Source organism: Falco peregrinus, chromosome 4 (genome assembly GCF_023634155.1).
Source record: "Falco peregrinus isolate bFalPer1 chromosome 4, bFalPer1.pri, whole genome shotgun sequence".
Taxonomy (NCBI): Eukaryota; Metazoa; Chordata; class Aves; order Falconiformes; family Falconidae; genus Falco; species Falco peregrinus.
Window position 1 is genome coordinate 93550919 of NC_073724.1, and position 14280 is coordinate 93565198.

General features: G+C 36.6%; 1 protein-coding gene across 2 annotated transcripts in view; it reads right to left on the minus strand.

Moving 5' to 3' along the window:
• Window positions 1–271: 271 nt before the first annotated feature.
• Window positions 272–14280, minus strand: part of COG6 (component of oligomeric golgi complex 6) — a 59525-nt gene continuing 45516 nt past the window's right edge. For both annotated transcript variants that reach the window (XM_005240263.4, XM_027790681.2), the window contains exons 14-19: window positions 13391–13522; window positions 12685–12852; window positions 10661–10768; window positions 9072–9125; window positions 6477–6556; window positions 272–2789 (exon numbers count right to left, since the gene is read on the minus strand). In XM_005240263.4, coding sequence (XP_005240320.2) covers window positions 2642–2789; window positions 6477–6556; window positions 9072–9125; window positions 10661–10768; window positions 12685–12852; window positions 13391–13522 — 690 coding nt within the window. In that variant the 3' untranslated portion in view covers window positions 272–2641. The remainder of the gene's footprint in view (window positions 2790–6476; window positions 6557–9071; window positions 9126–10660; window positions 10769–12684; window positions 12853–13390; window positions 13523–14280) is intronic.

A 14280-nucleotide genomic window follows, 5' to 3' on the forward strand; every position in this document is an offset into this window, starting at 1 on the left:
GTGCAAGTCAGAGCTGCAGGAACTGCTCTGAATATGGAGCTAGTATTGACACCCAGAACGATTCCACTTACAACGATGCAACGCTTACGGGTCATCCATAAGCAATTAGAGGACTGCAGCTTCAGGGCTCCTGGTTTGGAAATCCTGGGAATTTGTAAAATAAGAGAGACAGAAATGCCAGGCTAGAAAAGGCAGGTCAAAATCTAATCACCTTTTCCTTCCTCCTCTCAGGAAGGCAAGCAAGAGGAAACAACAACATGGAAGACAGAAGTCAGTAAATCGAATGCTTTTTATTGACGATCTTTCTCATTTGTGACCCTTTGTCATTTGCTTTAATTGCACAGACAAAATTAGTGACTGACTTTATTTTTTGTAAGTTACAACTTTTATAGCTTCTGCATTTTTATTAAGAGAAGATAAAATCATGAGTAAGTCTCTACACATGGACTCAAAGATGGGAAGCAACTTCTTACTAATCCTCATGCAAACTACTGACTAATTATTGGAGACTGAGGTTGACTGTAATTTCAGGAAAAAGTTTACTCTTATGAGTATGTTAGTCTAATAACGAGCTAATTTATACTCCTTACACAACTGATGTAATTTTCATATATTAGATAATAATTATAGGCATATTAAGCAATATTAGCATTATTAAACAACAATGAACAGCCTTCTGAATGTATACTATAGTGATCCAAAATCTGAGTACCTTAAAGTGCCTCATCTAGTAGAAGAGCATGATTTTTCATTAGTGCTTTTCAAAGCTTCTAGAATTTTTTGTCTTACAGGTCGGGAGTTTTTAAACAGAACACATCTAACATTCACATTTACAGAACAATTTATGCCTGATCCAAAAACTCCAGGGACACTTTCAAATCTTTTTCTATTACACCAACAAATTATGCCCATTGGAAAAGGAGCTATTGCTTTATTGCGTTATTACCAAGGAAGCTGCTTTCTGAGTGCACTGGATGTATCTTGTGCAATGAGTTTTCTGAGAGACTAAAACGTATTGCTGCTGCTCTTCTCTTGTTTCTTGCTCTCTTGCAAGTATACACTGAACTGCAGACTTGGCTGCCACCAAGTACGTATTTTATATGGAAAATATTATTACTGATAAAAATATGTAAAGTTATTCAACATGAATGATTGCTCATCTCCCCCTTTATGTATATAAATAAACCACATCCAATATGAGTGTAAGCTCAGGCAACTCTAATAACTCTGTGCCACCCATACAGCAACAAAACGGGGTGGGGAGGTGGGGGGAAGGTGAAATGCTTCCAAAGAAGCAGTTAGCTTAAATTATCATTTAAAAACAAACAAACAAAAAACCTAACCCCCAAATGCCCCAAACTGCTTTTACTAACTTTTTTTTTCCTGAAGGTTTCTCTTTAACAAAGGCTTTCTTAAAATAAAGAGCATGCTTAAGGAATTTGCAGAAAATTATCATAAGGCACAACAGAAAACAAGTGTCCTACTTACCTATTTTCTTCTTTTACTGGAAGCAAAGGTCCCCTAAACTCTCTATATAATTAGTGTTTCTACACAGACCAGCTTCAGCTTTGCACTGAAGAAGAAATTAAACCTTCACTCATGGCTTTCTACACATCAGCCTACAACAACTACACACCCTGGCTCTCCCACAGAATTCCCAGGACAACCTGTGGCTGCCACAGGTGAACTTAACTGTAATTCTTAGAAGCACCACTGCAGACACGTAAACTACAAAAATCTCTTTGTGGATTATTAACTGAATAAATGCTTGTACTAGAGCAGATGGACTTTTCCTGCACTTAAGCAAAACAAAAAACATGTACATGTGATGGAGGAATGGCCATACCGCTGTGCAAACCATTTTCCTAACCTACATTGTTATTGGTCCCAGCCTTAAGAGATCAGCAAGTTTCAACTGATACAAGGATTTTTACAGAATGATTGCACTAAACCGAAATCCTTCCAATAAAACACATTATACAAATAACATAAAGCATTAAGTTTTGGGTTATGTACATGCATGTAGTTCAAATATTTCTTTTTCTTACAGAAAATACCAGAACTAGCAACAATGATAATGGATTCCAAAAAAGCACACAACTTTTGCCTCAAAGATTTAATCAACAGGATTTGAAAAACAGCATCAAACATTCTGAAATGATTTATGAACTGTAAAAGTGATACACTTGAGACCTTCTAAGTGTACCAGTTGCAGTAAAATTACAGTTACCAGCATTTACTGATGATAGGCTGAAAAAAAAGGGTGAAAGAACAGGGAAAAGCAAATAAAAATATTGGTGGGGTCTTAAAGAGACACTGATTCAACCTCTAGTTGAAAGGATTATGTACAGCAAGGAAAAAAGCTTCTTTCTCCTTTTTCAAAGAGACTGCACATTGTTCAAGGTCCATTTCCATTCGTGAAATGCATTAAAATAATTTTTAATCTATATTCTATTTTCTGGCCTATAGAAGATATTGAAAGACACAGGAAAGACTAGACTTCTGCCAAGCAGATTAAGAAAACAACATGCCTACATATTTTAACTATACAGTTAGACATTAAAATTCAAAACAGAAAAGTAACTTGATGCAAATAACAAATACAGAATTACAGATCCTGGTAAATCTTGGGGAAGCAAGACTAAGAAAGGAGTGCCTGAACTTGATGAGGAGATCTGTGTAATATGGTTTCTGGATCCTTATATTCATTTGAAGGATCCATCACAGCTGCATACAACTCACTGTAAGCTCTGCAGACCAGTTCTGTTGACTGTTTTATTATCTGCTCTCTAAAAAACAAAACAAAACCACAATCTGTAAATTGTAGGGAACATAATTGTACTACATGCAAGGAATTAAAGATACATGCTAAAAATACACATTAAAAATCAGTGTAAGTTACATTAAAAAGCCCTTTTATTTAAATTGTGAAAACAGCTTAAAGTTTCAAATCAAAAGAAGGCTTTTCTATCTCTTTGTATTGTATGTAGATAAACTCACATATATGATTTTGAAAACCAAGAATTTAGCTTCTTTATTTCTGCAAGTATGAATAAATTCGTAGAAGGATTTAATTTGCATACATTAGATTGCATTCCCCTGCATCTTTTAAAAGACTGATAATCTTAGTGATCTACTTTCTACCTCCTGCGGCTTCTCACTGTCCTTGGTAAAAATACTTTTTTTTTTTTTAATCTACAAGCAAATATACTGTATTTGCTTTATTCTGACAGCACCTGATTCCATAATCAGTCAAAAAGAAAGAGTTGAAAGTGAAAGTGGTCAGAGATTTTAAACTTCCTACAGCCTTTTACCAACCATGCTATGAAGTCCATGTCCTGTTACTTTTCTGGATCTAAATGAGTAACAGTGCACAGAGACTGGATGCTAAATTTAACTGGAAAGTTTAATATTTTTTAAGACAAATTAGTATTTTTACTTTATGTTGCCCATTGAATCGGTTTAATCACCATGGTGATGCGTTTACAGTTGTGGAGGCATTTTTATCTATCAGAAACAGTAGTTAAAACTATTTTACAGCCAAACCCATGCAAGTGGAACACCAGAAGAAGCTGAGGAAACCAAGGTAACCATGAATCCACATTCAGCTCTGTTGTAATACACAGCAAAGGAACAAAGACACCCAAACTGCATCCACTAAAATCAGAGCTAAATTCACCAACCACTGGGAACTGAAAAGTTAAAGAAATCTCAAAGACTAAGTGCATAAAACTTCATCTTTTCAGGAAAAATTAAGAAACAGAAGCTGTAAGAAAGAAGATTAAGAGATAAATCTTTATTTTATTCTGATGCACAGTATCATTTTTTTCAATATATGGGATGAACTGTCAATATCACCAGGTTATTAGAATACCCGAAAAAAAGACCGGCCTTTTAACAGCAAATATAGAAACACTATTAGAAGGGAAATATATTCAAGCTGTTCAGGTAAAACAACTGTCTCTGATCACAGTCTTGGATCACTAAGCTACTGCAACATGAGAATCTTTTAAGAACATATTGCACACAGAATTCATATAAAACTGTATTGCACTAAATCATGTTAAATTAAAAGAAAAAGTTCGTTAAAATATTCCAGAGTACTGAACAGCATCAAATGAGTCTCCGTCAAATAACGTCAGTGTCATTAATTAGTACATTAGGATTTCAGTTGCCATAACAACATGATACACTTTATCACCAACACAAATGGCAGCACTTTCTAAAAATAATAATTCAAGCACACAAATGAGAAGAGCTTCTCAAGACCAACAACCACACAAATAAATAGCTTCAAACTTTTTAAATGAGCAAGGAATTTGAAAGACAAGAGCACACGCTGGCTAATGCTGTAAGGAAAGTTCTTCATGGTTGTAAAGCTTAAATTATATAGCCATTGAGTATATAGTATGCTGGCCCCTTATCAAAAGCACATGGTCTGATTTTGAGAACCAAAGAACTCTTGGATCCACCACTGGTGCAGTGGGTGACAATTTTGTGATTTCAAGGAAGACGTCTTCAAAACTGACATCAAATGCCTGCAAAACTAACTTAAAAATTTCAACTACTATAGCTAGAGATTAAAATTATAGTCCTGGTTAAATCTTTTGCTTCAATTTTGAGAAACTTTTGAATTTTGAAGGTGTATTTACTACAGAAAATATTGACTATCGAATGTCTGTAAATGGGTATCTTCAAGAGGATTGCTTCTATTTACAGCTACACGTTTGAAGGTTAATGGGCTAACAGATTATTTATGTAGTTTTAACTTCTGAGTAGAACCTTACCTATAGCATTGAGTTATACCAGGTTAATAAACTCCTGTACGTTCGCTGAGCTGTAGCAGCTACAGCTATCATCCTCACACAGGCACTCTCACCTCTCAGCTGGCCGGTGTTGCAAGATAACATGAATTTGGCTTAAACTGTGCTAATAGAGGCTTTAAAAGCTTATCAGTGGGATAAGGCTAACAGTGCATACATGACCAGTTTATCCTGGTTCATCTGACAGAAGAAATGATCGAGCCAGAGTCATTTCACTGTGTCTGAGTCTTTATGGTAGCATAAAGTCTACCTCTGAAAAATTGCTTCTGTGTTAGCAGTGAAAAATGAGGCTTTCAAAATACATGTATTGTTATTATGATTTTTAAATAGACCCACACTACAAAAAATTCCAAGTGCTAAAATACAAGTTTAATAGCTTGACACCTAGAAGCAGAAGTTGCCATGCTTTACTGACATTACTGTTCAAACTACCCTGTTTGATCTGTACTGGAGCAGAACAGCTTTCACACAAGGTCAGCTCTGCTGAGCTGTGGTGGGAACAGTAACCCCAGCAGAGACACCCAACGAACTGCTGAAAAGCGCCAACATCCTCCATGACAAGCCACGCACCAGGTATACGGCATGAAACTGGAAGTCTCTGGATGAGAAGATCCTGAGCAATACAGCAGGAAAACCTGGCAGTTGAAACAGCTGATTGTTGTAGGTCCCTTCCAACTGAACTACTCTATTCTGCTCTAACAAATACCCAACAATATATATTTCTCCCTTGACATATGTAATTTTTTAATTGCAAGATACCGTAATACTATCCTGCTAAGGACAAGTACTAGTAACGAGTACCTGTTGGAATAACGAGACTCCAAATATTGTTGCATTACAAAAAAATGTCATGTGCTAGTCTCAATATCTGGTATATTCTGTAACCTGGGAAAAATAATGTCAAGAAAAATTTTTGATTGGCCCAGCATATAATTTTGAGTTTATAGATAGATAGATAGATAGATAGATAGATAGATAGATATGAATAACACTGAGTTTAAGTACTACAAAATACCTTCATATGGTGCACGTTTAATTAGGAAGATATTCGTGGCACTTTCCTTAGCCTTAGGGTTCAGTTATATTCAGAAAACAAGAGAACAGAAAAATAACAAAAGTTCTTCTTCCATATTTCAAAGAAGAAATTACTAAAAAAAAAAAGCCTATTAGGTGAAAAGTCAAGTGATCTCAGCACACTATTCTATGAGACAGTATGCCAATACTCTACAGCAGAAGACAACTAAGTTGAAAATTCTAGACCTGACAGAACAGTGGGGATAAAAGAAATCCTGAGTGGAGAATAACATATTTCATCTGTCTTTCGAATGCTTACAAAATCGCTCTAAAACAATTTACAACTAAGTTGACAATATACTGCCGACATAGCGAAACATGTTCAAAATAGATGAATGTAATTAATTTTGATGGTGTCCGATAAATCAAGAGCAACCACTTCAGAAAGTTACAGAATTACAAATTCCTCACTGCTTGTTAAAGAGAGTGAGAACAAAACTGAATTGTGACCTGAAGGGCAATGCAGATACGATCACAGCTGATAACTTGAATTCTCATCATGATCCACTAAAACCTAATCAAATTCATCTTTCTGATCATTATGCAGGCATAATAGAAATTCAAAGTTAAGGTACTTACTTCACAGTGGCACTCAGAAGGAAATTCAGCTGAGACATTAGGAGACTATCTGGAGCAGACAAATAGCGATCAAACTGAGCCTGGGGGTGAAAGGGAGTGGGGGAGAGAGTATGAGATCAACATGCTAAGAACTTGCTGTTATATGAAAACAGGTAAACGCACAGATCTCTGAAAATTGATTACATTAAAATGGAAACTTCTTATTTTATAACTTTTTAATATATATTTAAAATAGAGCCTAACATAATCGCCAAATGTTTAAGGTAGAACTTAATCCAAAACAAACATCTAACTTCAGCACCTCTGTCACCAAAATTTTAAGCTTCTGACCTGAGGAGTATGGGCGGAGGGTCAAAGAGTGAGAATCCAGCTTCCCTAATTATCCATCTAAGTTTCCTATGCAGCTGGTGGAGGTATGCATGTGCCACTGAAGATCAGACCCAGCCTACTCCGTGCAGAGGGAATACGACAGCCTCCAGACAGATATCTAGCCTGTCCAAGTTAGCCATGTTGCATGTTTCTTTTTACATATTTAGTTTTACTCTTTGGCAGGAAGTCACTGGTTAATGACCTAATGAGCACTTAATGTTGGCAAAAACAAGACCAAGGGACCTAGTTCCGGCTCCTCAAACTGCTTCTAAGCCCACTTCTTCTCCCCAATACAGCGGGGAAAAAATGTGGTGCTTTGATTCTAGTAGTTTGGAGAGGAAAACACTACAGAAGAACGTTACTGCTGTCTTCGGCTGTTCTCAAAGAAGCTGTGGATGCCCCATCCCTGGAAGTCTTCAAGGCCAGGCTGGATGCGACTTTGGTCTAGCAGAAGGTGTCCCTGCCCTTGGTAGGGGGGGATCGGACTAGATTATTTATAAAGGTCCCTTCCAACCCAAACCATTCTATGAATTCTATGATCAAATGGGTGGCTATAGAGAAGATGGAGCCAGGTCTTCTCACAGGTGAACACATGACGAATACTGGATGCGTATTAAACTAAGGAACATTCTGATTAGGTAGTAACAGGAAAAATTCTCAACAGGAGTGTCATCAAACACTAAACAGGTTACACAGAAAAGCTGTATCTCCATCCTTGGAATTACTCAGGCAAGGCCCTAAGCAACTTTATCTAACGATGGCAACCTCCCTGAACACTGGATGAATCTTCTCAAGCTGGTAAACCCTAAAATCCACTTCCATCTATCATTTAAACATGCAAAAAGTGGACACAAATGACTAAGTTACAATTCTCTCAAATTAACTTTCTGACGTTACCTGCTCTCTTTTGGAAAGCAAGAGAGCTTTAGCTCAGGGAGAGGGATGGACTTCACTCGAAGAGCATTTGCAAGCACACATGAACAACTTAAAAGGCTGGGACCTGGAAAACTTTCATGTTAAGTTGGGAGGCATGAATCTGCCTGCAAGAACTCCATCCACATGGTTTAAAACTTAGGAAGCCAACAGACTGGGCTGATAGATGGGCTCTATGTGGGTTTGATTTCAGCATACTGGGTCCCATTCTGGTTAAAGTGTGTTGACACAAGCAGACATTAAACAAAGTAATGAATAAAATAAACCCGCTGGTTCCTCTCTAACTATTCAAATAAAATTATTATGTACCACTATAGATAACAGTTACATGTATACATAGTTTAAAGAGATGGTCCCCAAGCTGCAATCTTTAAATTCCTCATTGGTCTACAAGACCATGAGAAATAGAAGATATTTTAAATGCAAAATTTATAAATACTGATAAGAATGCATACTGATCTAAGTAAACTACAGAGTGCTTTGTGACAGAACACTGCTCATCCAACCAGCCTGGGCATCACTGGTTTAAAACTTGAACAGAGGAAAACAGGCTACATTGACACAATTATCATGGATTCCACATACAATTTTTTAAACCACCTTTTTGTCACAGAAGTATATATGTACTACTGGATGAGTTGGCCTTATTTACAATTAAAACCTTCAGAATAAAGTTAAACTTGGCTAAGCAAGAAAAGTGACAGATCATACATTATTGCCTACTGAACTGTGATATTGCCATCTCTATGCAAAATAGCCTTCACACATTCTAAGCAAAAATATCAGCTGATAATTTGTTTTAAAATATATCGTAGCTTTCAACTTTAGAAAAAAAAATATAACTGTGGCATATGCCCAGCGCCTAACTTCTGAGTTTAGCTGAACTATTTGCATAAAATCAAAGCCTTAGGACTGAAATTATAAATGATAGCAGAACCTATATTTCAAAGCATACAGGCAAAAAAGAAACTCTGGTGATTAAAACTAATTAGAGCTAAGTATTTGCTTTTAGCAATTTAAGATGACTCATGGGACAGCATTCTTGTAAGTAAATTTCTGTTTCTCAAGGCTGGAAACTAATATTATATTACTACCTGTTCATAAATAATTTATGCATTTATTACTTCAAGTGGTCAAATTACTACAAATGAAGAAAGTACTCCCAGACATGTAATTTAGCTGTTCTTAAAGAGTATGACTGCTTAGGTGAGTATCTAATACGTCACATAATTAATAGTATTCTTTCCCATGTCACAGCATCACCACCATAATATGAAATTGTAAAATGCTTACCATTGCAACCTTCAGGGCCACGGAATCCATACTTGGCAAATTTGAAAGAGGACCCTAAGAATCAGTTGCCGGGGGCAGGGGGAGGGGGGGAAGAAGAGGAGGAAAGGTCAAACTAGCATATGGAGAAAGATATGAAATAATAAATTTTACTGTCAGTTCAGTACTAAATTGTTATTCGGTCCTGCTACAGTATCTTAAACATTTGGAAACTGAATAACCATATCAATATTGAAATGCTGTAATAGCTCATTTGTATTCTTCCGCTCTCTTAAATTAAACGCAGAATACTGAGCTCCTAACGTCCTTTCAAGTCCTTTTCTTTCTTCTTCACCATTAAATAATCACAGCCCCCGCAAATGCCTTCCACAAGGACCAGGATAAAAACTGAACTGCAGACTGGCCACATCCCCTTAGTGTTCCAGAAATACAGAGAACAACTTCCCTCCGTTAATCTGTCCTGGGATGGTGCAGAATTCAAGACTGCTTCCTGCTGAATCTTCTGTGCTGGTATGGCATTACATGCTGCCTAACACCCTAGCAAATCCTGTGACAATGTCACCTCTGCAGCCAGGCAGCTGGACAGATTAAAATGAAAATTGCTACATTACATTAATAATCTGCTCTGGTCGATTTGAAATTGGTTTCAGAACAGGAGATAGGCTCATGAATAGGAAACCCAAGTTCAGTTATTAATCAGAATATTTATACATTTATTTATTCATATTTATACATAAAAATCTGTTGAGTTTGGGCACTTTATGCAAAATTATTGGCTGAAGAAACAACATAAAGCTCTCCAACAGAGTTCTGCTTTCTCCAGAAAACACTGTTCTTTTTCAAGATCACAAAAGGACACAGGCACAGCTGAAGGGAAGAAGGGCTGTATTAACACCTATCACGTAACAGCTGTGGTTCACAAGAAAGGAAGAGCACGAGCTCTGAGTTCCAGTTTTCATCTCACTAAGAAATCTCAAGTTTTTACTTTTAGAATCTCACTGGTTGGTGCTAGAATAGCTAAAGCAATGAATATGGATAAAAGAAGAAATTATTTCAAATTACAACTAATCAGCCAATTTTTCACAGAAGAGAAAAGCAGTAATTATCTTACGCATGCGGGGCATCTCTCTACACCATGTGCGGTGCTATAGCATGTAACGGAAGAAATCCAAACTCTACACGCACAGTGGCTCCAATACATTCTAGGTGTCATGAAGTGTTTTCTCAGTACTTGTGTTTTAAAGCCAGCTTGACTCTGACACTTTCTAAGGCATATTAAGCTACCTACACAGTTATTCTGAGAGTATACAGGATGTCTGTGGTGTACAGAGCCTGTTGATGGTACACAGATAAGCAGCACAGAAAGATCGTTGCACACTAAACCTGCTAGGCTTGCTGAACATACAGTGTAGGGGAAATGTGTAGTTGCCAGGTGCCTTTGCCTAACAGTTGTGGTCCCACGTGAAAAATCAACAGATATTACTGAGAGTTCGCTTTCAGAGGCAGCTTAATTTGCAAAAACATTAGTGTCAAAATTCTTCTGGTTGGCAAGTATGCACTACCTCCTAAACATGTACATTATATAGGCTTACCTGTTCTGGTTTGTGTTGCTGCACGGAGTTATATATGTAACTTAAACCAGCTCTTGTTAACACATAGGAAGCTTGTTCATTTATCAGCGTGTCTAAATGAGCTTCAATCTGAAATTTTAAGGATAAGGTATTTATAAAATGTGCGTGAGAACATTAAATAGAACAAACTCTGGGGTTAAAAGGTCTAGAAACACAAATATGAAGGAAAAATACAAATAAGAAGGACAGCGATCAACAAAGAAAAAACGCAAATACATACAGCATAATTATTTTATCCATTTACATCTTCCATATTACAAGGAGCCAATAACAAGAATATAGATAATTCTTTCATGTCTGACTAACAGAATCTATTTTTTTATGTATTTGTAGATCCAACAGCACCAAAAATCAAAAATACCAAAGCTCTAACCTTAAAAATTGCTGTTTTATTTTATTTTACTATAGTTCTTTGAAATTATGTGATAAAAATCATCCAATTCTTATTGAAAATATTGCAATAGTACAGCAGCTTTACAATAAAGAGAGAGACAGTCTTTCACAAGGAAAATAAAGTTAATTTAAAGAACAATAGACAATGACATTACAGCTATCAATTTTACTTTAATTATCTTCATATAAAGAAAGTCATAAACATATTTTTTATTCTTAGTATAATCTTCACTTTGCAGGGCAACCTAATCAATAAATCAAGTCATAGCAGCAGCAATCATTTTTTAGTTTGAGCAGTCTTCGAAAGATATTTGGGTATATGCATTATTACTTCATTTTTACAGGTAACTACCCCACATTTCATTTATTTTTCTTCCAATCCTAAAGAAAAGTAAAACTTTTTAAAATATCAGACTCTAGTAAAATGTAAGATTTCTGTATCTTCTAAGAGTCCACCTTTTTACTTCCCAAAATTGTTTAGAATAACACACTTTTCTTTTTAAATGAGGGAAATCTTAAGATTTCAATTTGGAAATATTAACTGTCTTAGAGAGTTCTTTTTTTCTATGAAAAAATGTTTCTCTTAGTAAATATGCCATTCTAACTCCACTTAAATAATCTACTTATGTATAATATTACAGATTCATATTTTTTTTCCAGTCTGTTCTTGTATTTGGTAAAACGTCTGAAGAAAATAAATAGCGTTAAACCCGTAACCTTCAGCTCTACTGCTTATTTGAAGAATAAATCAATTTCACATTTACTGTGAAAAAGAAACTGATAACGGAAATTAGAAATGCCCCAGACAGTTTGGTGGGGTTGTCTCTTTGTTTGTTTCAGAGCTAAAAGGTGCTAGAAATTCTAATTAGGAGCAGAAAACAAAAAAAAAAATGGCTCACAGCCAATCTTTACTGATGCCTTCAAATAAGAAGTTGTGACTTTTTTCCAAGCCCCCCAGCTCCAAAAGCTCTCCCGAGATATATTGCAGAGATGTTTATGTAGCAAAACTATAAATGGGCAGTGCCTAGGTCTTCCCAAGTCAATAGTTTATAAACTTACATTTCCGTTTCAAACTGGTACCACATATGAATGGCTATCCTGGCACACAAGGTAAAACCAATCAAATGATAACAGAAAGGCAGAAAGAAGGACGGAACTAGTAACTTCAGCTGTATCATATTCTAGTGTTAACTAGATAATTATCTAGTGTTAACTATAGGACAGACCACAGACAGCTATTTGACTGAGCTGTCAGCTTATTTGCTTCTTCTCAAAACAATTTGCAGATAAATATTAGAATTATTAGGATAATGAAAATGTTCACTGATATGGGTTTGTCTGCAGCTAAACCAAACCAAACCAAATCTTCTAATCATTTTTTTGCTTGTTTAAAATGAAAGATGCTGGGTACAATAAGCTCTGATACCTGCTATTTGCTTATGGTCTCTGATAAGAAGCCTTCTTAGCCCCTTTCCCTGATTTAGAATTGACCCAAAGCCAACATTATCCAAGATAAATATGTTCACATCACAACTTACAGTCTGGAAAAATCAGTAATAAGTTTGTTTTCTTTTGGGGCTGTGAAAGCTTACCTGAAACTGTAACATTTCTAGACGTTTGTCAGTGAATTCAAAGAGAGCCAAAGTAGTCCTCATCATATAAAGTGAATTTACCATGAAGGTTGCCATATCAGCTGTGCCCAAATTACTGGCAGACATAGTACACATCTGTAACAATGGGTCTAGCACACAAGACAGAACCTAAAATAGCAAATACACAGAAAAGAGGGAGGGGAGGGAGGAAATCATGTCACACAAGGCATCTAAGCTCATTGTTTCTCTTATCATGTACTTTATTCCCCAAAGCAGAATAAAGAGAACTGAGAGTTTCCAGCTGTGAAAGCAGTTTCCTACTGCATTTGTCAGCAGGTGATCAGCTACCATAGTGATGGGAAAAGTATAAAAACCTGAGAACAGATTCCAACCTAGCAGAAGGAAGAGTAACCCAGATTAGATAATTGGTAATTGTGCAATCTTGAGGGTGTATTTACTTAATGGAGTAGTAATTGGATAACAGAATTTAGACACTGCGTTAAGAGTAGCAGTCCATACTGCACTGTAATTATCCACTTTGTTAGTCACCCTCTTATTCACATTACAAACTTGGGTTTGGTAGAAAGCTCCAAAATGGGACCAGACAAAAAGATTAATGTTTCATCCATCTTTTGTGTACCAAGACTAATTTACACAGAATTTTTTTTCCCCTGCTCCTCTTCAGAGCTGTCAAACATTCTCATACCTGCACAAAGTCAGCTTGACGGGCATCCAGTGGAACAACAGACGAGTCGTGAGATGCCAGAACCTCCCGTAGCAAGTTCAGTGTCTGATTTAGTGCAGAGCTTGGGCCAAGATCAGGAGGTGGGAGTTCAACCTGAAGAACAAAATCATCTGTTTGCGTGGGTTTTTTTTAATTTCGTTTACAGCAAACACCATCCAATCTGTTACCACAAATGCAACCAGCTAGTAATAAAATTACTTGTAACCATGCAGAGTAGAACTTTAGTTTGACACTGGACAAATCTAGCATGTTTCAGACAGTCACTGCCTGCAAATTTCAGCATAACCATCCCACTCAGTGACAAACAAGCAAAACTGAGTTTCTCCTTTCATTCAGACTAAGCCTATTTTATGATCTAGAGAAACCCAAACACTACCATTTTTGGTAGTAAAAAAAAACCCACAACCAAAACAAAACCAAACCCCAACATTTGGTAGATTTGGTGCCAAAGAATAGCCACATTGTTGACACCAGTGTTTGCTTTGAGCAAGACCTCCTATGAACACTCCAGAATCTAGAGCAGGCAGAGCTCTGGGATAGTAGGGATATTAGGGCCATACCGCAGCAGCTACTGAAAGGCTGCACAGCCCCTATCATGCTGAGTATGAGAGCTGTCTTAATCACTAGCAAGTTTGTACCTTAAGTTACCACTACACAAGTGAACAGTGCGCAAGCCTACTCAAGCACACCTACATGAATTGCCACGATACCGAAAGAAACGCAATACAGCCCTACCTCAAAGATCAGAAGTAGTAGTCGCAGATGTTTGAAACACAGAAAGAAGAAAATTTTTTAAATCATGAGGAAAAAACACACTGAGTCAAATTACGAAAAGTTGGAGCACCTGAAAT